The sequence below is a fragment of the Rhinichthys klamathensis genome, unplaced genomic scaffold (assembly GCF_029890125.1).
Source record: "Rhinichthys klamathensis goyatoka isolate OS25496 unplaced genomic scaffold, OSU_Roscu_1.1 h1tg000040l_1, whole genome shotgun sequence".
Classification (NCBI taxonomy): domain Eukaryota; kingdom Metazoa; phylum Chordata; class Actinopteri; order Cypriniformes; family Leuciscidae; genus Rhinichthys; species Rhinichthys klamathensis.
In genome coordinates, this window is record NW_026606587.1 from 7,829,121 (window position 1) to 7,843,237 (window position 14,117).

A 14,117-nucleotide genomic window follows, 5' to 3' on the forward strand; every position below is an offset into this window, starting at 1 on the left:
CTGATGTAGATGTCTAATGATTATTCTGAGCACTACATCATTAGGAAACAACTGTTGGCAGACCTGTGGCAGCTGTTTGGAGATCCTGCGGAACACGTGGTAGTACAGGTCCCAGGCCTGCGTCAGGTCCTTCACGTTTCCTGATCGCATGTACTTTCTGCACCAGTCCTGCGCCTCCATCAGGTCTCGGCCATAAGCCTGAAACAACAGTTATAAAATGAAAAAGTGATGCAGGTCAGCATCTTTATTCTCAGTAAAGGACTTTCTTGTATGAGATGAAAGTAGTTAACGCCAAATAAAGTGGCCATTCTAATCCAAAGAATACACAGATACGTAGTTAAGAGAAAGAAAAAGAAAAGGACAATTTTTTTATTATTTTTATTATTACATTTATTAATTGATTGTAAACTATAATTAATGTTGCATGGCAACTTAGATTGCTTTATGTTACAACATAAATGTTTACAAGGTTGATGCAGCGTAAGTGTGTGTCATTATAGAAACATTAGATTGATCTATGTCTATGGTTCTCAACCTTGTTTGGCTATACACTAGACAGCATCTTAACAGTGGATTTGACATTATTGACAACTACACTGAGAATAATTACACCGCAAACCAATTTTCACTGTGTTTTTAATTTAGTGCACTCTGATTCAATATTTTAGGACAGAGCATACTAAATAAAAATATAATAACAACAAAAAAATTCAGATTTTTCCATGACGATTTTATTCTTTTCAATAACTTTTCCAGGTCTGGAAATCACAATTTTACAATTCCACAATATTGTAGTTATCCAGGTTTTCCATGACCGTGGGAAACAATGGTAATAAATATTTGAAATGAAAGTAAAAAAAATATTTTTTCATCTAGTGGATTTTTTTCAATGATAGGCTAAGAAAGCACACATTTAGTGAAAAATGGAAACATATTACTGAAGATTAATGTATATGCACAAGAAGTCATGTGTTACAGTGGTTTTATTACTGTTGTAAACTCAAAACATCCATTAACTGAGGTAAAATAATTCCTTTAGTACATTAAGCACATAAAGGTCTTATCTTCTCAACTCTCTTACATTTTGAATAATATTCTTTTGTGAAGTATGTGCATTTTTACCTGATTAAAGGACGTTTCTTTCAAAGTTTGTGGCCCTCTCTCCATCATGGCATGAAGGGGCTCCAGGACGGCAAACATTCCCTTGACATTCCTCTCTCCAAAGTACAGACGTGACGCCTCCTCCAGCCCTTCGTGCCACATTTCATGCCACAGAATAGCCACCCTGATCAGCTCCTCACTTACCTGAACATGGACAGAAACAGGGGTCATGTGGTGCTTCTACTTAGACTAATTTCGCTTTTAGCAGATGTTTTGGATAATAATTGACCCTTGGCTAAGCTCTGCCTTAAAAGCATTGCTTACCAATGCTTCTCCTGTACCTTAGCGATTGTTGTTATTTACCATGTTATCAGACAAGCTCTTTCTCTTTTCTATTGTAAGTCTCTAGAGGATCTGCGAGTTTGAGAAGGGTCTGGCTGCTGACTTGAACTTGCACTCTCAGACTTGCGCTTCCTCTGCCAGTGACATCACTTGTAATCACTACCTGCATTTTCCACTGACTGCAACACCATCTTATATCAATGCATAGTGGGTTATGTCTCATTTAGTTAAAAAATCATTGCTGTTTGTGTACTTTTTCCCAATACATAATTATACGCTGTGTTTAGACTTTATTGCCGATATACAATAATTAAAATTTATATTGATTTATGATTTGCAGCTCCTTCTGTTTAGACATTAGGTTATTTATTATGATTTTGGTATGATGCCACTCCTTTACTATCTTGAATACATAAAATAAACAATTTGAAAGAATGGTATTCATTTTTATATTGTCTTAAGCAGTGTTAATTTTGTCAGCAAATTTTGATTTAGTTTTAGTCTTAGTCTTTTGACTAAAATGCCATTTAGTTTTAGTCATATTTTAGTCATCTGAATTGTTTTAGTTTTAGTCGACGAAATACAATAACATTTTAGTCGACTAAATCTACAGTAGATTTAGTCGACTAAAATATAATGGGTTTAGTTCAATTGTAATGCGTTAATTTAGAATTTCTCTAAAATTTCTAAACCCATATACTCCCGGAGAAAACATCTATTAACCTATTAATATAAATGACTTTTAAGTTTGAACATGCAATACAGATACAGATTTAACTGCTGTTACTTAAAAAATATCTTAAAATGAAATAAAACCACTTTTCCTAAAGTACAACACAGTCTTCTTTACAATGAATGATATATTCATTCCTTATAACTACTTACACATCATTATTTATTCTTTCAAGCAGACATATTTATTTGTATGAATTAAATATAATTAATCCTTATTAAAGCTATTAACAAACAGTGAATGCTTTTCTCTTTTTCTTTTGTTGCTTGATCAAAATTAAGGACACGGACCGCATTAGGTTTATTGCCACTGTCACTTTAAGACGTCGGATCATGTCCAATGACATGCGGATACAATTGCACTGATGCACATCCGACACACTCACAGTTTAAGACATAACCAGCATAGTTTACATGAATACTCTCCAAAAAGGACATTTAGACATACTGTTGTGTATTTCTCCATTCAGACACGAAAGAGAGCTCAATTCAGTAGCCTACTCGCGCGCTGTATTGTGCATGACTGCACGCTTCGGGTTAGGTGTGTGCGCACAGAAAACCGCACCGAATAGAGCTCTTTTTTGCATCGTCACTCTTATTCAGAGATCTATATGTCTGCCCTACTCAATCTCCCAGACTTTCACATTTTTTAACGTTTTATGACCGCGGGGTAGATCACGTTACAGTAGCCTACAAATGTGCGCATCTACCACACACGCAGGACATCAGTTCTGACGGATCGCTTCCCAAATCGTCACTATCTAACATTTTCGTCTAGTTTTTATTCGTTGACGAAAATGTCAATAGATTTTCGTCATAGTCTTTGTCATTCAAAACTAGGTTTTATTTAGTTATCGTCTCGTTTTCGTCTGTGAAAAAATGTCGTTGACGAATAATTTTCGTCGTTATTTTCGTCAACGAAATTAACACTGGTCTTAAGGTTATTATATCACTTACACATTAGCACTGTAGGCTATAGTTTACAGTCTGTTTTACTTTACATTCTCACAGTAAAAATGTGGCAGTGGAGGCAATAGTACATGTGTGAATTAAACAAAATGGAATTAAATTACAACTAAATGTAGCGTCTTTAATAGGGAAATCTGTGATTTTGGAAACACAAACACAACATTTAATGTTTAATAAAAACATTTTATATATAAAGAAAATTGCTATTTGTCTTAAAAAGTCATAAAATTAAGACAGACTAAATGTAATATACATTTGGTTGTATTATTTTTTAGGCAGATGATGGTAATATAGACATACTGCATCCTATATTGGAGAATGCACCACTTCAATCACCACAAGCTCACTACTTCTGACTGGTTTTCAAAGTTCCCTAAATGATTACAAAATATTGTGAATACTTTTAGTATGACTACTGGGCCATTCGGCTTCTATAAATACTTGATGTGGACCAGCTATGTGGTTTCTGACTTATTTCTGCCAGTGGGCTTATACATTCTAATCATTATATGAGTTTAATGATCATGACTTTTAATTAATTTATTTTCACTGTAGATATTATTTCTTGTTTTATTATTATTTGTTCTCATTTTTCTTTATGGTATTCTGATTGATGTTTTTAATGATGTGTTGTAAAGCATGTTGGTCAGCTGCTGCTGTATAAATGGTGTTATATAAATAAACTCTGACTTTGACTAGCAGTAAAGTGAAAGTTCCTTTAATATTTTTTTTATATCATTATTGTTTTTGGTTTATTGCAATTAAAAATGCCTTGTGTCATGTGTCATTAAAATAGGTGCCATGACTATTTATCACATTTTAGAATAATAAGTCCTCACAACTATAAAATAACACAAATGGTACTATAGGTGTAATATTTCTAGGTTCTTTGTCTAGATTCCAAATCTGCAAACTCATTCTGCTCCTTAAATGAGCATTGTGCTATATATTTCACAGAATTCATTCATGGTGGGTTTGAAGACAGACAGCAAGCGGTGTGTGGAACACACAAATGTCCTTGGTTCTGTTCAACTGCCCAAAATACTGTGGGCAGCTGAACAGAATCTTGTTACTGTGTAACAAGACCAAGGCAATGGCCAAGTAACTGAAAGCTGAATGTCCAGAGAACAGGAATAATGCTCTGGAACCCCTTCAGCTTTGCTTTTACTCATATGCAGGATATGCTTATGTTCTTTGAGCAATTTGTTGATGTAATGAAATGTATTATATTCCTGCAATAGACACAAGAGAAAAGCCACAAGCAGAAACAAAAATCTTTTTTGAAATAAATAAATAAAAGATAATAAATAATAGTCCGTCTCATTTTATTAATATATAACTTTTAATCATTTAACCATCTCAGCTTCTTGGCCCCACTGGCAATCCAAACAAATTGTTGGATAAATATTTTCGGTTTATTTGTGTCAAGTGTAAGTGACGACGCAGGCAGCGGAGAATGCAAGTGACGACTGCAAGTGACGAGATGAGTGAGAGTACAAGTCTGAGAGTGAGTTTGAATAGTTTATTAAAAAAATCTCAAATTCTGTTTATGCAAACCTCTAGCTCATTCTTATAGCACATTCTGTAAAGGTTGTCTGAGCAGGCAAAAGCAACCAAGAGGGAGAGGAACATAGCCAAGGGCCAATGTGTACCTAATAAAACATTTATTATTCAGACAGTCAAACTGAATGTGCACTCGTACCATAATGGCTTGCTGGACCAGGGTGTTGCAGTGCTCACACATGTTCTTCAGGATCTTGTTGGCTGCATTGTGGCGGGCAGTGGTGGTGGACTTGGAGGCCACAGTGAGTGGATAAATCAAAGCCTTTAAGTGTGCAAACAGAAAGCCTATGAATCAAACTGCTGCTAACAAAGGTCACAGGCCATATGATTCATGCACACTACCAGTAAAAAGTTTGAGCACACCTACTCAATCTTTGTCATGACTATTTATCACATTTTAGAATAATAAGACCTCACAACTATGAAATAACACAAATGGTACTATAAGTGTAACATTTGTAGGTTCTTTGTCTAGATTCCAAATCTGCATTCTGTCAAAAATCTTGAGTTTTTGTCTCTGAATTTTTCTGAGCTTTTAAAACAGCATTGAATGACTTCCCATGTGTGCTTTTTTTTTTTACTCCTGACTAAAATGTCAGTTTTGTAAAGAAATTCATACATAGACATAAACATACTGTATGTTTGTCTAATTAAACTAAAACCAGGTCAAGCAATTTGTCCAGAACCACATCACCTTAACCTCCTTATTACACACAACATCGCTGGGACCTATTATACAGGGAAATGGTTTTCCTCACTATTGCTACATGTATGCTGATGACACACAGCATACATTTTCATTGAATCTAGACAATTGCATGGTTGTGAAGACAGAACTTCGTGTCTTCCCAGCTACTGTGATGGTACAATTAAGTTTCACCATCCAGCTAGGATCATTAATAATAATGCCAACCAGGTCAGCCAGAAATCTTATCTTTAATGACCAACTGACCTTTAAAGACCACAATGCAAAGACAACACAGTCATGCAGGTTTGCATTCCACAACATCAGGAAGATCAGGACCTTCCTTAATTAGTATGCTGCAAACCTCTACAAATGATCCAAGACGCAGCAGCACGACTTTTCTCTAATGAGCCCAAGAGAGAGCCCACATCACACCTTTCTTTACCTCATTGCACTGACTATCGATTGCTTTATGCGTACAGAAAAGCCATGAGCATCACAAAATCTTACCTCCACTTACCGACTACAGGATTCTGGAGATGATGTAGACTTGAAAGAGTTTACATCCCCTCCAGAATCCTGTAGTCAGTGAGTGAGCGCCGCCTCAAAGTACCATCACATAAAGGCATAAAATCACTTTCCAGACATTTTCATTCAATGCTCCTTGGTGGTGGAATTCCTGCTAAATCCCTGTGAAAGCTCTGACAATATTCAAGAAACAGCTAAATACTCATCTCTTCTGTGAGCACTTAAAAGGATTATTTTACTACAGAATGAAAATTTCCTGATAATTTACTCACCCCCATGTCATCTCAGATGTTCATGTTTTCCTCTAAAACTTTAATTTCTTTTCGGCTGAGGAAAGAAAGACATGAACATCTTTGATAACATGGGGGTGAGGAAATTATTAGGAAATTTTAATTCTGGAGTGAACCAATACTTTAACTGCATCCTGCTGACTAAAAATAATTATTTTCTATGCTTTCACTATTTCCTATATCCTACTATTCTAGACAATGTTTGAGACCTTATATTGTTAGCTATGGGTAAAAGTGTCTGGTAAATTAATAAATTCAAAGTAAATGTAAATTCACATATTTCAGATGTCAAAAGGCGGCCATCATGAGAAACAAATTTGAGTTAGTCCAAACTTATGACTGGCAGTGTATGTGAATAAAATACCTTTACAATAACAAAGAGCAAGGAAATAAACTTGTTGGCCTACATAATCTGGAGCTTTGGTTTTGCTTGTGTTTTTAAATGATAGAAAACTATCAAGTACACAAACTATAGTCAACAACAAAAAACTCTTCTTGAATAATGTAAAAATATTTATTTTTTGCTATATGCAGTAATTAAATACACTTTCCCTTACATCACCTAATGTAACCGAATGCACTGGGTATCACTGTGAATGTGTAAAGTGTATCAAACCTCTATTCAACAGTATGTAGCTTCCCAACATAGTACTTCTAACAGACCAACTTACAGATTTTCACCAGATTTTATTTTTAAATAAGAAGATGTGAGATGATAAAAATGTGCCTTTATCATGGAGATGGAGCTTCTATGTGCATTACTCTAACAAATGCATAGTGATCATTACTCATTTTTATGTATACCTGGGGGTGGTAGCGGCCAATGTCGGTGAGTAGCTGGTGAATAAGACGTCCCACCAGAGCACGTGGGGTATCAATTCGTGCTATCAGTTGAGGGATGACCTGATTACAAGGAGGAAGATAATATATGTTCTTTTTGCAGCGATTTTAAGCTAAATTCTGCCGTTAAGCAATTTTCTTTAATATCAGTATTTTTCCCTTGTTTTCCAGTAAAAATATGTAAACATCCTTTAACGAACATACATTTGTTTGGGAAGCAAAATTGTGCAAAATAATAAGACTTCATAAATTGAGTTTATCTTTCTTACCTCATTAGCAAATTGATCTTACTTATTTTAAGCATAAAACCCAATACATTTAGCTAGATGTGTGCAGATCTACAAATCTAATCAAATCTGATAAAACCACATTTGAACACAAAGTGCTGCTGCCAATGGTAATAGATTTTAATTATTAAACGTATGAGCATTTTTGTTGCAATCAGGACCCTGCTTATGTATAGAAAGCTGGAAATGGCCTTACCTGTAACCAGGTGTCTATTTGAATGGTCTTAATACCTTCAACTAGAGCTTCATTCACCTCAGGCCAGTGGCCATAATCAAACCATAAGGTCAGGACTCTAAATGTAAAGGAACAAAGACATGATCATACACAGTCTGAAGTTACTCCATGAATTCTATTTGAATTCAATATATTTCAATTGTTTTTTGTTTGGTGCTGTACAGAAGTATCTATTGCTGCATTTCAGAGAAAGCATCTCATATCATCCCACAAGTGCAGTTTCATTCTTCCACTGCTATAGGTCAAGAAAAACCAACAATTTTTTTACAGCGTCAAAATGCCCACTAAACTACTAAAAAAGGTGCTTCCTGTAGTTTTAGAACTCTTCTCAATTCTCAATACTATGAACTGTATTCTTAGGACATGTTCCGAGAACATTCATGCTGGCAGTTATTTAAGTTGGCATGAAAAGGAAGTTGCATTTGTCTTTTCTTCCCTATTGTAATGTATATCCAAGTAAAATAGCTTCTGAAATGAGAAAAAATATAAGGTGGAACTTAATTTTGTTCATTGGGAATTGACTGGAACATTGAAATCTTTGTCATCTGCCACTGCTGTGATCTCATGTGAGTGACAGGTTGCTGGAGGGGAGAGGTTCCCCTTGTGCAGGAGAACACGTCATAAGAGAAAAGATGTCCTTGCAGGGGGAAGGGGAAGTCATTTTGATTAAAGATTATGAGGGCATAAGAATTATCCAAGTTGATTTAATGGTTACTTTAACCACTCATCAAGAAACTATAACTTAATCCTTGTTAATTATACACCCATTTCAAATTGCATTCCCTTTCTGTATAAAATATTCTAGAAAAAGTTGTGTCTGCTCAATGAGCTCTTTTTGTTGATAAATGTAATTTATGAAGAGAGTCAGGATTTAGACTCCATCAGAGGACATTGTGGACACCTGACACAAAAACATTTATATTATTCATATTCTATGCGGTGGTCAGTTCACAGCAGTGACAGAAATTAACTTTTTTTTTTTATTAAGGGGGAATATTGGCAACCCTAAATTGATTTCCAGAGGCATTTTTACCTATATAAGGTCATTTCTTTCTAAACTTAATATATGTATACATCACCTTTTATGTCAAATTCTAACATTCAAATTCAATTCAATTAGAATAACAACACAGTACAAGGCTGTTACCAATCAAATGAAATCATTATCAACAAAATCCATCTTTACAGTGCAAAATTTTAATTCAGTATTTAAATATAAAATGATTTCTAATTTTAACTTTTTAATTAAAAGGTACTTTAAATATGAAACTAAAACTGCCAGTAGATGGCGGCAAGTCACTGTCTTAATGAGTGAGTCATTCATTCAACCGATTCGTTCAAACGGCTGATTTATTCAGGAACGAAGCAAGTGACCATCTTTATTGAATGGGTTATTGAATCATTAATTAAACTGATTCGTTCAAAACGCGGATTCGATTCAGTCAGTAAAAAACAAAAACTGCATTGTGCGTCCACAGTGAAAGCATGAGTGACAAACTCTTGCATAGTTAAAACAATAATTGCGATATCATCATAGACGATACATATCACACACAACTTTTACAATTATTGAATTTACATTTACCCATTTTCTTCTCTTCCTTTTGGTTGCAGGACACAGTACATAGCCAATACGCTTTCATAAATGCTGTGAATTGTCAAGTGAAGAAGCAAATACACAAAAGAAAGAATAATACAAATAATATGTGTGCTAATTTGAGTTTTAATTTGGTAAAGGATTTAGATATGTCTAAGACAAAGTGTCATCTAAAATGTAAGACCGCAGCAGATCTTCGTTTGTGTGTGTGACAGAGGGATTCCTTTACACATTTTATAAGATCTTCACGAGTTCTCAGCCAGTCAAAATACCATCATATGCGGGCTATGCACATACAATGAGTGCATTAAGCCCAGCACACATCATTGTTTTGGAAGTTCGGTAAGTTTTGTGGCGAAATATATAAATCGGACCAAACAAACCAAGAGAACCGAACTACAAGTGTGAACACACTCTAAATAGCTGGTTCAGTAGTGTTTGATCAGTGCTGGACCTGAACTGTGCAGGAAGGTAGATTTCCAGGAACAAGATTGGGCAACAAGATTCTAAGTGAAAACTATAGTGTTTCAGCACAATTTAAAACAATATTGCAGCCTCTAAACAGACTCAGGAATATACATACAGGAATATAGTGTCACCTAGACTACTAATGGCGCTTTTCCACTGCATGGTACGGTACGGCACGGTTCGGTACGGCACGCTTAGGCGCTTTTCCACTGCATGGTACGGTACGGCTCGGCATGGCTCACTTGTGGCGCTTTTCCACTGCACGGTACGGTACGGTATATGGCTCGCTTTAAATGGTACCACCTCTGTTGATGTTCCAAGCGTACCATACCGATATTAAAATGTGACGTAAACACACTGCAGATCACTGATTGGTCAGACAGAATCGTCACTACCAGCGCCATTGTATTTGCGAGACATCAAACCCGCTAGATTTAAATAGCCAGTAACAGCCACCGCTGTAGCACCTGTTTTAAAACTACTTGCTTGAAGAAAAAAAGAAAGAAAAAAAGAAAACTTCCGAAAAAAAAATGGCTGAATCGTGGTCAGTGGACGAAGTGCAGACGTTCCTCTCGTTGGTTGCCGAGGAGCGGATAAACTATAACGATCAGACTATAATCCCACCCACTTTGAAGCGGTACTAACTGCAGTGGAAAAGCGAACCGAGCCGTGCCGTGCTGAGCCGAGCCGTACCACGCAGTGGAAAAGCGAAGCGAGCCGAACCGTGCCGCGCCGCGCCGAACCGTACTGAGCCGAGCCGAACCGTACTGAGACGTACCAGCAGTGGAAAAGCGCCATAAGTGCTGACTTACCTCAGAGTGTCCTGTAAGTTATTTCCACGTGAGAGTGAGATAGATCTGAAGAATCCTTGCACTGCAGGTACTGTGTACAGAAGGAGAGTCTTGGACAAATCCTGAAACATACAAATCATAGAATTCAACCATAAACTACATGAATGCCAACATAAATAAAAATAATTTGTAAATATTGTATATGTAAATCCATGTTATTCCCTTCGCATACCCTTTTAAGTGTGTTGCATGTGCTAACTTCTGACTTTAAGCCCTTGGGAAGGAATGGCAATGCATTTGCTGTTTATTTGCTCAAATGTCTGTTGATAAACATGATTTTACTTTCCATGCAATTCCGGGTTTTAAACTGTTGATACCTTGTTAATAGCAACGGTCTGTAGATTTGTTCATATGGCATGAAAAACACATCAGAAGATAAAAGATCCCAAATCCATTTTATTGTTTAAACTTGTTTATTACCTAGTTCTGGCAACTCTAGATGGCGCAGTCTGATAGGTCTAAAGGCTGATTTATACTTCTGCGTCGGACCTACGCCGGAGCCTCTACGCTATAGACTACGCGTTGGTTTTAATTTATACTTCTGCGTCGTTGTCCGCATTGACGCGCAATTACACATGCAGAGGGAGCATGTGAAACCCGGGGAGCGGTTTTAGCAGGCCAATTACAGCGCTTGCGGTACGCGTAGAATTGACGCGTTGTTACATTTTTGGAGAGGTGCACGTCAGGGTACGCCGAAGGGTACGCACGCTACACACAGCCTACGACGTAGCTACGGCGTGAGTTCGACGCAGAAGTATAAATTGAGCTTAACTCATTTGGTAGCAATCACGTCATTATCTACATAGCACAGCTGATTGTTTGTTGTTGCATCAACGGCCAATGAGCTGCGGCTCAACATTCTAACAAACACTGGTAGTGTTGCTGGTAGCAGTATGCAGCGAGCTTTCCCTCCAGCTTCCCCAGCTCCACCTGTATAAATCTGCTACGGGGGTTAATTCATGTATGCTGCATGTGCAGCAGCAGCAGAATGTCTTACATACTCACAGCAATGTCTGTGAAGGTATTGGCAGTGGCAAGTCTCGGTACTTGCTCTGCAGCAGCAGCAGCAGCGTAGCAGATCTATTCCGTCAAGACCAAAAACATTAACATTGCCATATCCCTTACCATGCCAATCTCTATTACCATACCAATCTCCCAAGAGTTGTTGTCATGACAGAACTTGTTTTAGAAAATTGTTTACAAGTTGTTTGGAAATGCAGTAAAGGCGAATATTGGAGAAGCTTTGCACACAAACTTCAAATAATACTTCAGTGTTTGATGTCTGGCTTTGGTTTGTTCCTCACCTCATTGACTTTCTTCTGTCCAGGGGAGGGTACAGGACTGTGCTCTGTGCTGTCTGCCTCACTGTCACTGTTACTGGCTTCGCTGTTGGCACTGGCACCACTTAAGTGTCGTAGTTTTTTCTTTTCATCCCGGCCCTGGTTCTGGTGCTTGTAGTGAAGCACAGCCTCAAAGTTCATTACTGCCCAAGCGTGCCAGGCCTGCAGAGGCAATCTCTTTTATCTCAGGTTTTGACAAAATTGAAAACAACATCACAGATCCAAATACACATAACTTTACTGAACAGTTTAGTTGTTAGCTTGCTTTTTTTTCAATCCATGTGATAGTGAAAAAAACTTGGTGAATGACTTGAAAAGGGATGTACACAGGAGATCCCCTCGCAATATGATTTGAAGCTCTTTTGCAAGGAGTGGGAAAAAAATTTAAACAAAAGTGGGATGAGCTGATGGACTCTTATTTAAAAAGATTGGCAGCTGTATCATAAGCAAAAAGTAATTAAATCAAGTATTAGCTGAGGGGGGTGTACACTTGTGCAGCCAGGTTATTTTAAGTACTTCATATTTTTGATTTTCCTTTTATATTGTTTTGCCTATATTAATTCAAAGTAATGTTTTAGAACAGCATACTGTAGTTAACCAAGATCACATGTATAGTATGTTTGGTATCTTTGTAATGCAATTTTTAATTTCCTGTATGCTCATTTACATTATATTTAGCTAACTCTTTTATATATTAGTATTGAGGTATATAGTATATGAGGATGCTGAGCTAAAAGTCTTTGAATGAAAGTTTGTGCCGGACTCCGGCGTTGATGATCAAAGATCTTCTGCATCAACCAGGTTCTGTCTCATCAATACAACGTCACTAAAGATCTACTGGAGCCCCAACAAATGGCATTAGGATTCCTTTTCAAAAAGGCAAGATGTGCAAGTATCAGAATTTTTCTTATGATTTGATATATTAAAGGTGAAGTATGTAGTTTCTGTGACACTAGTGGCAGCTAACAAAATACAAAAATAAAGCATATTTTGTAAACGCCCCCTTGGCCTTCTGCAACTAAAATATCACAAATACAGCTCTTACGGGTGCTTGTGATGGCATGTCTCAATATGTAAATGTAGCTAAATGAAATAAAAGTCCAACATATTAGGAATTTACTTTTTAGGATTACTTTTAACTGTGGTGCAATATGTTATGTGTAAGCAATTGTCTATTCTAGACTAACGTGTCTCGCTTATAATAAACCCATCCAACATATCTGCACCAGACGCATTTTTAACACAATGCGCCACAACTTGAGGCTGTGTGTTGCATTGCAATGCCCTGTTCGCTTTGATGTGTTCATGAACCAGTTCATATTTAAAGCAGGGCTCCGAACCAGTTCAAGGAAAGAAAAACAAAAACGAATGAAATTTTAACAGGAATATAAATAAAAATGAAAACAAAATCAAGTTTAAATGTTCTGAACGGACACCCTTATTCGAAATTACCATTAACCAGTTAATAATGTTATTTTATTGTTCTGCTTAAGATTTTAATTTGGTAGTCAACCAATCATGAATTCAAATAGTACGGCCTATGCAAACGTGACTTTGACGCATCCAACGTGAGTGAAATGCCCGTGCTCAGCTGTCAAGTCATCCTATGTAATTCGCGAGGCAATGTGCTGGCATTAGCAGTTGGATCGCAGAAGTTTATCTGAGGATATGTTAGCATGGTAGGTTATATCCAGCGTGGAAATTGCAGGTTAGTGTAAAACTTTTTCTTTTTCTTTTTTTTACACGATTAAACACCTTGTTGTCAAAGTTAGTATTGTGGCTTTATGTGTGGTCAGACATGTGTGTCGCTATATTATTAGCATTTTTCCAAAGTCAAGCTCAAATGGAGTTACAAGGTTTTTCACCAGCGAATGTCAGAGATTTGTGTTTTGTCCATCATTAGACAGCCACATGATCTGAGGCTGTAAGGGCATCACATTATGTTTTTATCAACTTACAGGTTACAAAGGTTATTGTAGCTATGTGGGTGGTCAGTTTTTACTGTCGTTTAATATATTTGGCAAAAAGCTTGTTATAAAAGACGAAGTGTTACGCACATGGCTACGTATTGGCTATAACTAGACGGCAAATACCAGACTAAGGCACTGTTCTCCGCTCCTCAAATACATATAACATTAGTCTTTACAGACATCGTGTTTTGAATAAAGAAATCACTGCAAACAAGCAGAGACAGTCTCTAAAATACGTGCAGGACTTAATTCACGATTGAGGCGGGTGGAGCTACTGTATGAGGTTTTGCCGACAGTTTGAGGATCCGCTGGAGTTACG

General features: G+C 36.9%; 1 protein-coding gene across 1 annotated transcript in view; it reads right to left on the reverse strand.

Moving 5' to 3' along the window:
* The window catches only part of mtor (mechanistic target of rapamycin kinase), a 191,538-nt gene that overhangs the window by 36,056 nt on the left and 141,365 nt on the right, over window positions 1-14,117 (reverse strand). The window contains exons 39-45 of the mRNA XM_056246740.1: window positions 11,793-11,990; window positions 10,450-10,550; window positions 7,534-7,630; window positions 7,015-7,113; window positions 4,847-4,969; window positions 1,123-1,305; window positions 64-198 (exon numbers count right to left, since the gene is read on the reverse strand). Coding sequence (XP_056102715.1) covers window positions 64-198; window positions 1,123-1,305; window positions 4,847-4,969; window positions 7,015-7,113; window positions 7,534-7,630; window positions 10,450-10,550; window positions 11,793-11,990 — 936 coding nt within the window. The remainder of the gene's footprint in view (window positions 1-63; window positions 199-1,122; window positions 1,306-4,846; window positions 4,970-7,014; window positions 7,114-7,533; window positions 7,631-10,449; window positions 10,551-11,792; window positions 11,991-14,117) is intronic.